At 44.2% G+C, this 14,765-nt stretch overlaps 1 protein-coding gene across 2 annotated transcripts in view; it reads left to right on the top strand.

The window, feature by feature from the left end:
• Positions 1–14,765, top strand: part of tbck (TBC1 domain containing kinase) — a 53,079-nt gene that overhangs the window by 14,050 nt on the left and 24,264 nt on the right. For both annotated transcript variants that reach the window (XM_064335176.1, XM_064335177.1), the window contains exons 22-23: positions 3,592–3,753; positions 9,996–10,171. In XM_064335176.1, the coding sequence (XP_064191246.1) occupies positions 3,592–3,753; positions 9,996–10,171 (338 nt within the window). The remainder of the gene's footprint in view (positions 1–3,591; positions 3,754–9,995; positions 10,172–14,765) is intronic.

Genomic DNA, 14,765 nt, shown 5'->3' with positions numbered 1-14,765 from the left:
TTTTTCTGGCTTCTTTTTTTATTACCTGAACTTCTGTCCTCCAACACCAAAAGGTCAATATAAAACTCTCTGAAGCCACTTTTTAAGCAATAAACACATCACAGTACTTTAATTGTCTCAATTAATCATTCAGTTTTCCACAGGAGGCTCCAGTCTTATCCAGGGAGGGCAGGCCTGTGTGCAGCCTTGTTTTAGACGAGCACTACGGAAACCTCACTCAAGAACTTTATTAGTTGAATTAAGCTTTTTTATGCTGGGCTTCTAACAAAACTCTGCACCCACATCTGCTCTTCCAGATAAGATTGGACACCCATGGATTGCAGACTTGCACCCTAGTTCTGAAAAGCTCTTTGTTTGGTCCTTAATTGTTAGGCCTCCCATACATTAGAAGACTTCTAGACAACTAAAGTCGAACACTCACATTTAAAAAAAAATCTGTCATAAGTCATGGGTTTTTAGTCCTTGATGTGCACACATCTTAAGATTCTGTAAAAACTGGGAATCATGCAGCTTCACACTTCATAAGACTCCCTACCGGATTCTTCTAGAGATTTTTTTAGCTTAGCCCCCCTTTTCCTGTTGGAAACTTGCACAAAGAAGGAAAAGAGGAAGACAGCACTGCATAAACTAAATGGGCACAACAGCAGCAGCAGCAACAGCCTTTGGCCACCGCTGCACTTGTGTGTGTAATGGTCTGAGCTAAAACAGCCAAAAAGACGCTTTCCCATCAGCATCTACATGTTTACGACTGGAGCCCTGTCACTGCCGGTGTGCTGATGCTAGACAAAGAAAGCGCACCTTATTGGCTGTTAACAGTGTCGTTGGCCATTACAAACCTTTTGAGTCAGGACTGTAGACTTATTAAGCATATTTAAGCAAATTGAGCATTTGTCCTTAACATTGACTTACAAGTAAACACAAGCAAGTCCTTTTTCAACTCTGTTTGACGAGTTAGCTTTAGTGATTCGCTTGTCAAACTGATTTCTAAGACAATACATTTTTGCGTTTAAATGTTATCAAAGTTAAAGGCGTACTATGTTGGATTTTTTAGCCTTGCTGTGGTCCTGTGTTAACAATCAAAGAAGTCTCCAATCTCGACCACTCATCCCGAGTACCCCATCGAACGTCGCTAGCTAGTTAAGTAGAGTTAGTATATTACTACAGTGAAATCAGCAACCGAACAACAGTGCAACATAAAGCAAGCAAACTCCATGTCACTTTTCATCCCCATGGCGAACTTCAGCTCACGCCGCCAAGGAAAAGCAATTCCAAGGTTAACTAGTTCTTCAGGGAGCTCTGTTGGCTTGTCTTTTTGCTTTGCTGTATCTGGGCTTCTTCACTAGCTAGCTAGCAACAAACACTCTGCTGAAGTTTGATCTTAAACCACAGGCTTAAGGGTGGGTGTAGCCACACCCACCCTTCCCCACACAGAAAAGAATGCCACATCCAGAAGCATCCCAAACACTTCTTGGAGCAACAAATGCAGGTAAAGGTGCACAGATTCAGCAAAAGCACATAAAGACAGAGATTGCCAGTGCATCATAGATATGCATGGTTATTTCATAACGTTTTCCAGGTAAAATCCTGCATTGTATGCCTTTAAGGAAAAATGTTGATTGAATCCCAGCAATGGATCTAGTCCCGAGGACTGTTAAACCAGCCAAACCTTTAAAAAAATGTTTGTCACATTCAAAAACAATTGGAATTTCAATAATTTAATAATATAAATAAGGCCTCTTTAAGGAGCGTTCCCTGAAATTGCTTCTTATTTGTAAAATTGTTATATTCTAGTACAGCCTAAATTAAATGAACTGTCCATTGATCTTGCCCTACAGACATAAAATCAACTCATCACACTGGAACATGCATATTGTCATTTTTAGTAGCTGTTTCTTTTCGGTCAAGGCATTAAATGCAATTCAGTTTCATTTAGATAATTGCAGTTTTACCTTCAGTCATTTTAGAGTGCAGGAGTGCACAGTTATTCTGGCATCTAAATTGGTAAATCACACAAGAATCAGTTAGCTTCATGGAGAAGTTAAAACACTGTACAGTCTCAATCAATGGTTGCAGAGTTTATTGAAATTCTTACAAGCTAGATAAATCACTGTCACAAAAAAGCATCCATTCATGCAACTTCATTTGCCTCATTTGTTCTCATTGTTTGCTCAAAAAATGACATAAATCTTCTTTTGAAATGTATCTATTCAGGGATAACTACATTTTTAAATGATACATAATTGCTTTCAACTGTATACTTACTCTCATCTGTAATTTATCCCTATGTGAATTAGCCATTTTGTTTTTTAGATTACAGGGCATGGTCTCTGGTTTTTGCGAAATTAACTATTCATCCCATTCCTAACAGGCTGGGACCTCCGTTTGTGTAGGTTGCCCTGGTAACATGCCCACAGGGCAATTTTCCACTTGTTTTTCCCTCACGTCAAAGCAAACACCGGCAACAAGTTTTAATTTCACTAGTTGCTTTGGCTACATTTCAATTTTTTGTTGCTGGAAAGTGTGTGTGTGTGTTGTGTGTGTGTGCGTTCGTGTGTTGAACTTCAAGTGAGTAAAAATGGGCTTTTATTGAGGATTACCAATACAAGTGGAGTCCTGATAGGCTTGTAGCTGTTTTTGTTAAACTTTTCTGGTGCCATAGAACAGTAAGTTCAGTTAACACCACAACCCCAAGATGACAGGGCTAAGGAGCCAAATAAACACCTTAATATGTTCCATTTTTGCAGCTGTCAGTGTTTTTGATGGATGCCTAGGATGCCTGGGCACTGCTGGATGGCTGATATCCACTCTGCCATGAAATACCTCAGGACTTTTTAGCCATCGCTGAGAATAGTTTCTGCCAGGCTGCTCATCTGTAAATTTGATTGCCCTTTTTCCTACCACCCGCGTTTGATTCTCTGCATTAATGAAAGTTCCGGAAGCCTTCACCCCGGTCCCCAGAGTGGGGAATGCGAGCGGCTGAAGTCTCGACCTCACCCCCCCACTGTCTCTCCCTACGGCCCTTGCCGGAGTCCCAGCCGTCCGCTAATGCGCCGCTCTGAGGGGTCTCTCTGCGCGGTCTTGTCACCCGCCCACGCATTCCCACACTCGCGCGGAGCGGCCCACCCGCCACTGTTCTAAGCATGACAGCCAGTCGGAAGGGAAGCTTAGTGGGTTGTTTAAAAGTAAGGGTTTCGTCTAAACTGATGGTTGACAGCAGCCTTTGTGTTTGAGGGCGTAGTGGGGAATGAGCATTTATTCCACATGCATGTTGAGGGACAGAATGGAAATTCACATTTTGATCGCCAAATGACTAATACAGAAGTATGAAGAAAGGTTGACACACCCCCAAATAACAAGAACAAGCGCTTCTTTTTCCGTTGTGCAAAAACATCTTTTTCAAGAAGTGTTCAGAGTGAAGTAATTTGGCTTTTTCCCCTGCCCCTTATCCAAGCTACTGATAAACAAGTTAGTGTCTGATCAGATTGTGACAATTCCTTGCGAGGATGTCTCTATGTTGTAGATAACCCAGTGAGTCTGTGCGCTATGTGGTGTGAAGTCTGTCCACTCTCTCTCCCTCTCGTCCCTCTCCAGACGTGTTCCCTCTGCACAAGATCTTCCACCTGTGGGACACGCTCGTGCTGGGGAACTCCTCCTTCCCCTTCTGCATAGGCGTGGCCATCCTGCAGCAGCTGAGGGACCGCCTGCTGGCCAACGGCTTCAACGAGTGCATCCTGCTCTTCTCCGACCTGCCGGGTGAGAGTGCCCCGCCCGCCTGCCCCGCCCACTCGCGTGACCTCAGCGGCGTCTCCTCTCCGGCTCGGCTTACACTGGCGAGACGAGCGGGAATGCCATCTGTGCCCAGGCCAGATGGTTAATAGTCCCCAGAGAATATTCAGTGTAAAGGTCAATGGGTCTCATTCGGTGTACAGTACGCTTTTCGCGGTAAGCAGGTGTTTCACGCAACATTGGAGTGAAGAACATGCGCAAACCATCTTTGAGTAGACCAGATAAAACCAATGAAAACATTTTGAACACATTCTCTGTGTTGTCTGTCGGGCTATGAGTAGGGGCGATGGCATAGTGTAGTGGTTGGGGAACCGGGCCCATAGTGCAGAGGTTGCAAGTTCTGATCTCGGTCCGTGGCACTGCAGTGGTTCCTGAGCATATATGAGTGAAACAGCTGTAGAAATGTACACTATATGACCAAAAGTATTTGGAGCAACTCTTGGTCTTGGGCTGATGGTCATCTGCATAAATAACACATCAAATCTAGATAAGCAAATCAATTATAATGTAATGTAGTCTAAGCATTCACTGTTTGACTACTCTATTGTGTCCATGCACACAGACCCATTCAGGCTGTAGTGGATGTTTGTGTTCCTTCTTCTGGGTTTTGTATTGAACCCAAAGCTGTTCATATTTGTTCCTGCAGCCCTGCAATGTCTGTATGTTTTCCTTTCCAACCAGCCACTTTCCCAGATGATTAAACCGTGTTCTTGAGTGAACCAATTTACCTTCTCTCTCCGTTTTCCCAAAACATTGCCGATTTAAAAAAAAAATCGAAAATGGTCCTTATTTTTATTGGTTCATCCAGATTAGCACCTGAAGTACCTCTCAGCCATGGTATTGTGATGAGGAATTTGGACGTAGCGGTATTTGCTCCAAGTGACAAAGTGCAATGCTGCTATTGGAGAATATTCCCTAATGCTCCCGCCTTAACAGGGGTAAATAAGGACTTCGGAATCTTGTGGAGAAACGTCAGTCAGAGCCCGCTGCCTGGGCAATTTGTGTGGTAAATGATGCGGGAAGGAGAGATGTAGAGCAGTAGTCTGAAGTGTGACGCGACATCCGCTGTGGGTCCTCAGTCCTTTTTTTTTTGCTCGCCTATAGCGACCGTCGCCACGGTTAAGCCGTTGCGGGGCGGACGGGTGTAGGTAACCAGTTACCCAGGAGAACGTGTTTGGCACAAGTCCTCCCAGCATGCTCGGTGGAGAACGTCGACCCCGAGGGGGCTTCTGCCGTTTCGAGTCGGTGCCAGTTAAAAGTGATGAACGATGATTGAAGCAAATGCGGCAGCATTACCGAGCACATTCAGAGCGGTGCGTGCCTCTAATTCTGTGTACACAGAGATACAAAGGCAGGATTACTTTCCAAAACAAGAGGGGAAGCTCTGGTTGCCATGGCATTTGAGGATAGAAAGAAAACGCTTGGAGCGTTTAGCTATGATACTTCGGCAGCGCGTTTGGAATGAATTCTTTAAGATTTTACAGTTAGGTGTGTGTGTGTGTGTATGTCTTGTGTAGACCATACTGGGAAAAGGTGCCACAGACTGACAAGCTTTAATCTCTGCTTTTGCTTTGATTTATAGCACAATATATCAATGTCCTTACTTCAACCTGTGATTTATTGCAATTTTGAGTGGGCGAGATCGCTGCTTATAGGTAATCATTTTTTCTCTCCCTCCCGCTCATAGTTGTCGGTCTGTATTGTCAACTCATTTTGCAGCAGATATTGCACAGGGCTGCGTATTGAACTTCTCACTTCTCGATCCGTTACACTGCTGTTCGGTTGCTAGCCTCTGAGAAAGGGCTGGTAAGCATTCGAGAGAGGGCCGGTCACACAGAGAGGGGGAATCACCGCAATGATTTATTTGACAGGCTTCCCCCACTCATAGCGTCAACCACTTCATTAGCCGATGGAAACTGATTAAAAGCACGTGGATTAAAAGATTGGCAGTTGCTGCATTTCTAATTATTATGATTGGAATGATTATTCTGTCAGCGTTTAATGATTGCTGCAGAGTTCACCTTGGAGCGTTGTTAGCCTGCTATGCTCGGGATGTAATATGTCTGGCGTCAGCTGCCGTGGGTTCTCTTAGATGTTCGTGCCTGTACAGTCTCCTCATAAAATCTGCCCTTAAAAGCAGTAATCGTCAGTGGTACAGCAGTACTCTCCTGGCTTCCCATTTAAATACCCTGCGCAATCACTTTTTTTAGCGTTCACGATGCCACAGGATAAAGAAGCACACTTACTCTTACCAAATGTATAAAAATTAAAATGATGCAATTAAATTTTCAGGTAAAATGTGACATTTTCAAGCTTTGGAGCTGGAGGTATGAGTCTGCCTGTCTGTTCAGGCGCTGTTCATTTCCGATTGGCAAATCACAGAACAGGCACGCTGCTGATTGGTTTAAATGTAAATCACAGCGCTACATTGTCTCCAAGAGACCAATGCAGAGACCCTCCTGCAGTGACAATATAACAACTGGCATTTTCAAGAAAAAAAAAATACATTTGAAGCCTTAAATTAATACTATAGGTTTAATATCAATGCATTTGTTTTCTTTGGCTCTTTATGCATAATATAACTATTGACAAATCATCAGTAAGTCAGTCAGTCAATCATGATTGCACTGGGTCTGTAAGAATGTAGGTGCCTTACTGTGCTGTTACCTGGAGTTTCTCTCAAACGGCGCCTTTTCTGTGTAGGATTATAGGTCTCTCCAGGTCCTGTGCTTCTTTCAGCAGCTTTCCGAATGCAAGAACAGGGCAAACGCCTCGCACACACACACACAGTACACGGACGTTTTGCAACCTTTGTGACCAAGTGCTGTATAGAGAAGGTGGATGAGGAGGAGGAGGAGGAGGAGGAGGAGGGAGCATATCGCTTTAGCCGGGGGCCTCGCCCAGCAGGTCTGCCATAAATGAAGAGAGCAGCTGCCGTCGCTCTCTGCCGCAAGACCGCTAGCCCCGCCCCGCTCGCTTGGCCCTGATGACTCACTCGGTCGCTGGACTCAGACCCCCGCGCGCCGGTTCTGTGGGCACCTCCGGGGGACCCGGGGGGGTTGTTTGGGAAGCGTGCGGATTTGGGCACCGCTCCACTTAAAGAGAAGGATGACCCACCTGCTTTCCATTCCGCAAAAAGCAGGCCTCCGCTGGACATCCGGCTTCTCCCACTCTGGGTTCCTAACAGTAGCACAAAAAAAAAAATACTAAAACGCCTCTCAGATTCTCATTGGTGGAGAGCCAATGGCAACAAAGAGGTTTGCATTCAATCATTTTTATGGAACGTTACATTATATTTTCCCCTCTCCTTCCGCAACACCTGCTAGCCGGCGCAGAGCTTATCTTGTGTATTTGGTGCGCTCTCTCGCTCAGAGAAATGCACGAGGCTGATATGGCATGAAGCGGTAAATTCAACGCACAAAAGCAGCTAAAAACAACAACACAGGGACAAAAGAGTCGTAACGTTACTAAATAGGCATCGGGCGAAAATGACAGTAAAACAAACGCTGAACTGTATAATAAAAACGAAATGGCGGCCGCCATAAAAACACGGGGCCTCACGACGGTCCTTAAACGTAGCCCTTTTCCCGAACCGCCCGCAGGGCCAGTTAACGCGGGCGCCCCGTTGCCAGGTGCAGCGGTTGGCATTTTCGGCATGGCGCGGCCCAGGTTGGGCAGGTTCAGGACTTTCGTCGGGCACGCCAGGTGCTGGCCCGGGATCAGCGGGAACTGGGCCAGGTGAGTTCGGGAGGGGTCGAGAGTCAGGTGATTTGTAGCGCACACCTGCTTCTCCCCTCAGAGGAACCGCCGCCGCCTGTCAGGAGAGGAAGATTGATGGACCCCCCCATTTCTGTGGCCGGGGTTCCTTTGTTTAATTCCTCCTGCTTTGTCCACTTGTAGCTACACGATATCCGTGTGCACGTCTTTAAAAAGCTCAAACTCGGCACAAGAGACTAGACAAGACTCCCCCAACACACGTATGCACGCACACACACACACACACTGTCTACTTCGCTCCTCCACCTACACCCCACACATGTGCGCACAATAAATGGAAGAGCTTTGGATCCATGCCTAGACTAGACCCGATTCTGCTTGGCGCATTTTCAAGGGCGACATCTGAAATCTTTCTAATGAATCCTGAAATATTCATTTAATATTGCGTGCGCTAACAAGTCGGTTACTAAGAGCCCCCAGTTGTGAGCACATTTGCTGTTGTGGTTATTCCCCTGTAGCGCGTTGCTGGGGCTTAACAGGTGGGTTGTTGGAGCTCTCTGTAGGTTCTAATTTCATTTGATGTGCGTTGTTGATTCCATGTGTTAATTATTGCCAACTACATCAATCTTTGTTTGAATACAATTTCTCTCCACTCTTTCCTTGTCTTTTCCCATCAAGCCACCTTATTTTAACTGATACTTAAAACTGATAAATGTGCGTGCTAAATGGTTTTATGTTGTAGTGCATTACAAAGCTTGAATTTCACTCCGTTGGCTGTTCTTAAGATGTGGGGAAAAGGTAACGGTTTAGATGAAGACACAGGCTAGTGGGCCTTAAATGAAGCAGACACTCATAGGTCTGGATGCACCGAATATCTCTCCTGACGTTCATTTTCATTGACAGGGCTATTACGGAAAAGCGGGGGAGAGGGACTGCTCCGTGCTCGGAATCGCGCGTTAAAGATGTCCGTTTTTGGCCCCCGCGGGTCCGCTCGGCTCCGCTGAATAATGAGGGCCGAAATGGAGCGGGCAGGAGGCGCATTTGCGTTCCCTCCCCCGTCACGTCAAACGTTAGCTGCCCTGTGCCCGCACAGTTTAAAGACTTCATAGAGCGTCGCATGTAACCAATCGCAGCATTGCACAGGAGTTTTACTGTAAGTCACATGCTCCCTCTGTACATTGAGCTCATAAGTTTGGAGTTTAGCATTATTGCTTTGTTTTGGTGATTATAACAGTGGGGCTTTTTGTAACTAGTGTTCTGAACTTTTTCTTGTTGGGATTATGAAAAGGTACGCTAATGTAGCATTACAGTAAATGCAGTGCCTTTGATTTGATTAGAACATCAACAAAGTTATTAGTAGGATTGCATTTATTAAGAGGCTGATTCAGGGTCTCTAAAGGTGTTCATTTCATTGGCGATGACGGATTGGACAAGGCTTTGGCAATTTTCTCTCCGTTATTCTTTGTAATTATTTTTTCTTCCCCCCGCAGTCTCCACCACACGTAATTTAATGCTGAAATTTAATGAGCGCTTATGCACGCTCAGCACCAGTTGTTCCCGGAGTTTGATTGCGTTAACGAGGCCCGGTCTGGCACAAAAGGCGCTCGAACCCCAGGCAATCAGCGGAGCTAATCCCGGTTCGAGAAACGATTGCTTTTAAGAGAAGTGCTCGGCCCAGGGTTTTCAGCTGGCCGCTTAAATGGTTATCAGTCCTGGGTGCAGTGCTGTCGGGAGGAGAAGCGAGCTGCATTGTAATGGCTCCATGGCCCTGGAGAATTACCCTCCCAGCCTGTAGCAGAATCCCAGACCACCGCTGTTTCCATGGAATGGCCCTGGAATTCTATCTATATTTCTCTGACCAGCAGGAATCTGACTTACCCATAAAAAAACAAAAAATAAAAATCTCTGATGTTCGGTTTCAGTGTAGTCTGCACTGGTCACGACAAGCGTCCCTTCTGATATTTTGGTAAGTGACTGGAAAAGGGCAGGAGAATCACTAAATTGTAAAGTCCTCCCCTAATCCCACGAATCCCTTTCTAATCCCTGGTTTACGGTGCATCGTACAGGAAAGTGCCGTGACACAAGGCGAAAGCCACTTTCAAAATCCTTTTTGTTGGGTGAGAGCGTGAATGGAACTTTTTGTCAGGAAAGACTGTTTTTCAGAGCCAAGTGAAGTTACTGGTGCTAATCCAAGTAGCTATCCTTAAAAGTAATGAATGGAAACAAGATGGAAGGTCAAATGGATCTAACTGGTAGAAGAAAGTACTCTAAAGTTTGGCATAGATGCACATTCTCACAAAATTGCTGTTTGCTTAAACTCCTCTGTCTTATGATACTGGTGAGAAAGAAGTGCAAAACCATTTATTAACTCTTTCTTTGTTTTAAATATATTTCAGTATTAAGGGTGTTTTTATTTACATACCTCAGTAATGTATGTGTCTTTCAGCTTTATTTTTCATATTCATGAATTCAGGTTCTTTCACGTTTTTCAGAGATTGACATCGAAGGCTGTGTTCATGAATCCATCAACCTCTTCTGCTGGACTCCCAAGAGTGCCACCTACAGGCAGCACGCCCAGCCACCCAAGACTCCCTCTGACAACAACGGCTTCAGCAAGGCATCCTCCTGCTTCTCCCCTGACTTCCAGGACCTGCCCAAATCGGACTGGGTGAGTGCTTCCCATAAGGCCGCCATTTTGGCTCTTTAGCCCTGGTAAGGATTCATCTGCATTCCTGTGAGAGTACGTCTGCCTGCTACCGAGTTTGGCTTTCTCGTTGCTCATTTAATTGTTCTCTCCGCCTTGTGCACCTTTCTAGACGAGCATTGGCCTGGAGTCGATCAATACGTGTCCTAAGCTAGTTTGCGAGGGGGCAAAAGTAACACTTTATGCGAGTGAATGTCGAAGCTGATTGAATACGTGCTCTGGTGTCTGTGGATGGATGCTTACTCTCCACAAGGGGCCTTGCTTCTCCCTGCAGTAGCCCTCTGCTCAATACTGAGCATGTGCACTGGCCTGCTGCGGGCTGCTCCGTTGCTGATCTGAGGTCAGCCAGCTGCTGATTGGCTCATTGCTCCGATCTCTCCTCGGTGACTACCTTGGAAATGGACGTACGCTTGGCTGCACAGTGAAGTACCTGAGCTCTGCAGCCAAGAGCGATAAAACAATTAAGTAACTGAGGTCCGCTCTTAAAGTAATTACTCTGCAAAGCAGATGGGTTTCCAGAACAAAGGAACTGAGACGCAGTTATTGCCCCAAGGTCAGTCTGCGTATTTCTGATGTGTTTTACCTGTGCTCTGTTTGCATGGACATGGACACCCCTATTCTGTGGGGGCTATGGTGGTGCCTAAATCTTCAATCATTGTTGATCCCATTTTCCATTGCAAATGATGTCTCTGGCTCTGTGTAAATATAGGCTGTCGTTAGCAAGTCTATATTTTTTACAGATATACTAATAAGCCCAGTGACAGCACATATTGACTCATCACGCTTTGATCATATAAGCAGCGTATAACTTCTCAGAAAATACTTGAACTAAGTGAGCTGCCAGGTACACTTTTATTGAAGTGCAAGAACTTTCCCATGTACAGAGCTGGGTGATATTGGGAATAGTATTCATTATGATGCTAATAACAAAATGCTTCACTGTGCAGGATCTCATTCACCCATGAAGGCGCATGATGACCTTTAGTTGCTCAGTGCTTGTCACTCTTCAGGTAGAGCAAAGAAACTCGAATGCTGGAGGTTCTGTGTTATCTGATTTAACGGGATAGTTAACTTTCTGGAGTTTTTGTTATATTATTTCAGTTTTAGTGTATGTTTTTATTGGCTTGGGCAGTTCTTGTGTTGAACGAAGGATATTTCAGCTACTTATCAGAGGTTGCTGAAGACCTGGCTGCTGGCTTTACAATGATGAGTATTAGGGCTTTCAGCCGTTAGTGTCTTAAACTATAAAAAATTCACTTTACGTAACTCCAAAGCTATTTTTGCAGTGCCTCCAGAGGATTATGTGTGCATATTAGCAAGTTATTCTTGAAAACATGACATTTAATCTTGTATTAGAACCATTTCCTATTGCCATGCAACATGTGCTGAAGGAAACTGCGGCATGGCTTCCTACATCAGTATAACTACAGGGGTCCTTGGGTGAGAAGACCTTGCGCTGCTTGAAAACCAAGAAAGAAATAAATATTGTCACAATATAAAGACTATTACTAAATATGATTTTTATGTTTTTAATTGTGAATAAATGCTATAAAATTAATATGCTCACATGTATAGCCCCTGGAAACAAATCATTGCTTTATTAGCTGCTGTGGAGTATTACATTACATTGCACTTAGCAGACACTCTCGTCCAGACTTACGCAGCTCTTGCATGTTTGTATAGTATTAATTTATACAGCTGGACATATACTGGAGCAGTGTCCTTCCTGAAGTTTCAACCCGCAAACTGTAGGTTACAAGTTCAGTTCCCTAACCATTGTAATACACTGTTACCCAAGTAACAGTGCCACTTTTAAACTGAAAGCCTCCTGTTTTTCCTTTTCTTCTTCCTCTCCTGTTTTCATTGGTACAACAGCATACATCCAATCTGTCCAGACCTCTACATTACCCTCCCAAGAATTCCCCACCACATTTTCTGCTCCACATGCTTGCTCAGCAGCCTTTGACTGAAGAAGACATTCCTCTTTCTGATAACATCTTTACAGCTCATCCGTACACGGGCCTAATGGCTGAAGGTTCATAATTGCACAGTATTAGGCTTAACGTAACATAAATTGTATTTATGGCCATTAAGATGGATGAATACATTTTTTATATTTTTTTATATGACTGTATTGAGAAGTCCTTCTGCGACGTTGTGCTTCCTCGGCCAACAAATGAACATTTCCAGTTTGATCCCAAACTTATTTGCTTAATTTAGCCAGCCATTTTAGTTCATTTCTGATCAAAATAAAATATCTATAAAAACTTATGCACTTGTAAAAAACAAAGCCATTTAACAGATTCAGTTCTGATGGACATATACATACGTACATGCGTACATACCTTATAGGCTATATACGTTTAAATTGTTTCCACTGGTGCAGGTGACTTGGCCAACAGATTTAAACTCAAAACATTGACAGTCACGCCCAAATGGCATTCATTTTCACCCCAATCACCATGGAAAAAATGATTGTTTCACATTTTTTTTCACCATTGGTTTACTGGACAGTAGCCCACAGGGGGAAACTCTCACAGCAAGTTCACCCTGAGGCTTTTTCCGTATAGATATGAACAGATTTAGAATGGGCTGAAGGTTAAAGGCTGAAAGTGTAGTATAGGTCTGAAGCAAGCCCATGTACGCCCAGAACCTTTGTTATTCCTCCCTTTCATCTGTCTTTCCATTTTATTTTTCCTCTTTGACATGGACCAGTCTCGCAAACTTTCTCATTAGCTTATCACTGTTCAATCAAAAGCAAAAAGCAATCCGATCTGCGTAATCTTAAAATGGATAAGCCATTCACGTAAGCCTTCATCTTTAAACACTGTATTGAACTAGCCTTTCTTTTTCTTTTTCTGATTCCTTTTGTGGAGTCTGCAGACACTGTAGCAACAAAATAGGTTTATCACAGACAGAATCCTCCAGTGCATTAAGGAAAACTGTAACAAGCAGCTAGTCTAACTGTGGTTTTGTATATAGAGAAACAATGTGTAAATGTAGTGGTATAGTATGGTGAGGCTTGTCACTTTAGTGGCCATTTGGGACAGGTGAGTTGTTTCACTGTGCATGGAAAAGCAAATTAAATGATTGCAAATGAGAAGAGAAACGACGAAGCGCTGGCAGCCGCATCTACCGAGCCTGTACGGCATCCAATTCTGACATTTTATCTCATTCCGCGGTAATTATGACCCTTTCACAACATCAAACCGAGCTTCGTGCACGTGGACTGTTTGGCTCTGGTTAGGAGATATTGAAAGGGATTTTGTTTTAAAAATCTTCTCAAAGCTTGGTGACAGCTGAGAGAGTGAGAGAGAGAGAGAGACAGAGAGAGAGAGAGAAAGTGATTTACTTTACAGGAATGCCTGCAACGACAGTGGGTCCATAAATAGAACTGAGCAACACTGTGAATACTGAGAGGAAGTCAGAACTAAGTGAAATGTCTTTGTTCATCTGGAGTGCTTTTTTTCTTTTAATGGATTCACATAGCTTCCAGATATCTACTTAGTCTTGCTACAGAGACTGTAACTTTGAGGGCTGTTCCTCCAAATATGAAATCGGCTTTAACCGGAGTGAACGTGAAAAGGTTCAATGAAAAAATTAAATGCCTGCAAGACGTTATTCCGAACATAACTTGTAACTGACAGGAAAAATAAGTGTCTTTATGTTATATTAATACTATATTGGCATCCTCAGACATGTATACGCTGTTTTTAAACCGTACGTAAACAAACACGGGTAATGAACATATTATTCAAGTTGTTATTTTTCTCTCGGAGTCAGGATCCAGTTTCATCTGTGTACCGTACTGGAATAAATCTTGTATGTAAACAAAGTAGCATGTAATCCAATACAACCTTAAAAAAGCGACCTCTGACGTGCCACAGTTATCATCTTGTCAATTGCCCGAGGCGGTGTGTCATTTAAAACCTGTCTGCATCGGTCCTGTGCATTGTAGTCTGCAGTCTCGCCAAATCAATGTCACCCTCCTCGGGAGTGTCGTCCTCCAGCGCATTGTGTGAGCTGGCAAGCACGGCACGCCTTGTCAGTGAAGTCACTGCATGGCCTGAAAATGAACTTTTAGCTCGTTTTTGTTCTGGCAGGAGTGAGCTCATGCAGGCACATGCGATTGCGTGCGTGTCTGTTTTTGCGGGCATTTTTGTGTGCGTGCGTGCGTGTGTGCGCGTGTGGGTTTGTGTGTGTTTTTTTGTGCGTGCATGAGTGCGTGTGTTTGTGTTCACTACGGATATAGCGGTGTCAATATATATATAATGAACTATATAGCCTATGTTTTAAAAAAAAAAAATTGGTTTTACCCACTGTTTTCTCCTATTATGTGCCATCACAAATGGTGATTCTTTCAGTCATTACTGTGGCACTTCTTCGCTCCAAAGCCAGGGACTATTTCACACGCCACAGTGTTACAGGAGAGTTGGCACCGATTACAGGACAGGTCTCACTTAACAGCTGAAACCCGTGGGCGCCTGAGGAATCACTGGGCGGAACCATGCAACAGTATCCCAAGGAACCGTGGGGCATTTAAAACCCACTGTACTCC

Source organism: Anguilla rostrata, chromosome 5 (assembly GCF_018555375.3).
Source record: "Anguilla rostrata isolate EN2019 chromosome 5, ASM1855537v3, whole genome shotgun sequence".
Taxonomy (NCBI): Eukaryota; Metazoa; Chordata; class Actinopteri; order Anguilliformes; family Anguillidae; genus Anguilla; species Anguilla rostrata.
Note: the sequence above shows the minus strand (reverse complement) of the source record. Positions and strands in the feature narration are given on the sequence as shown.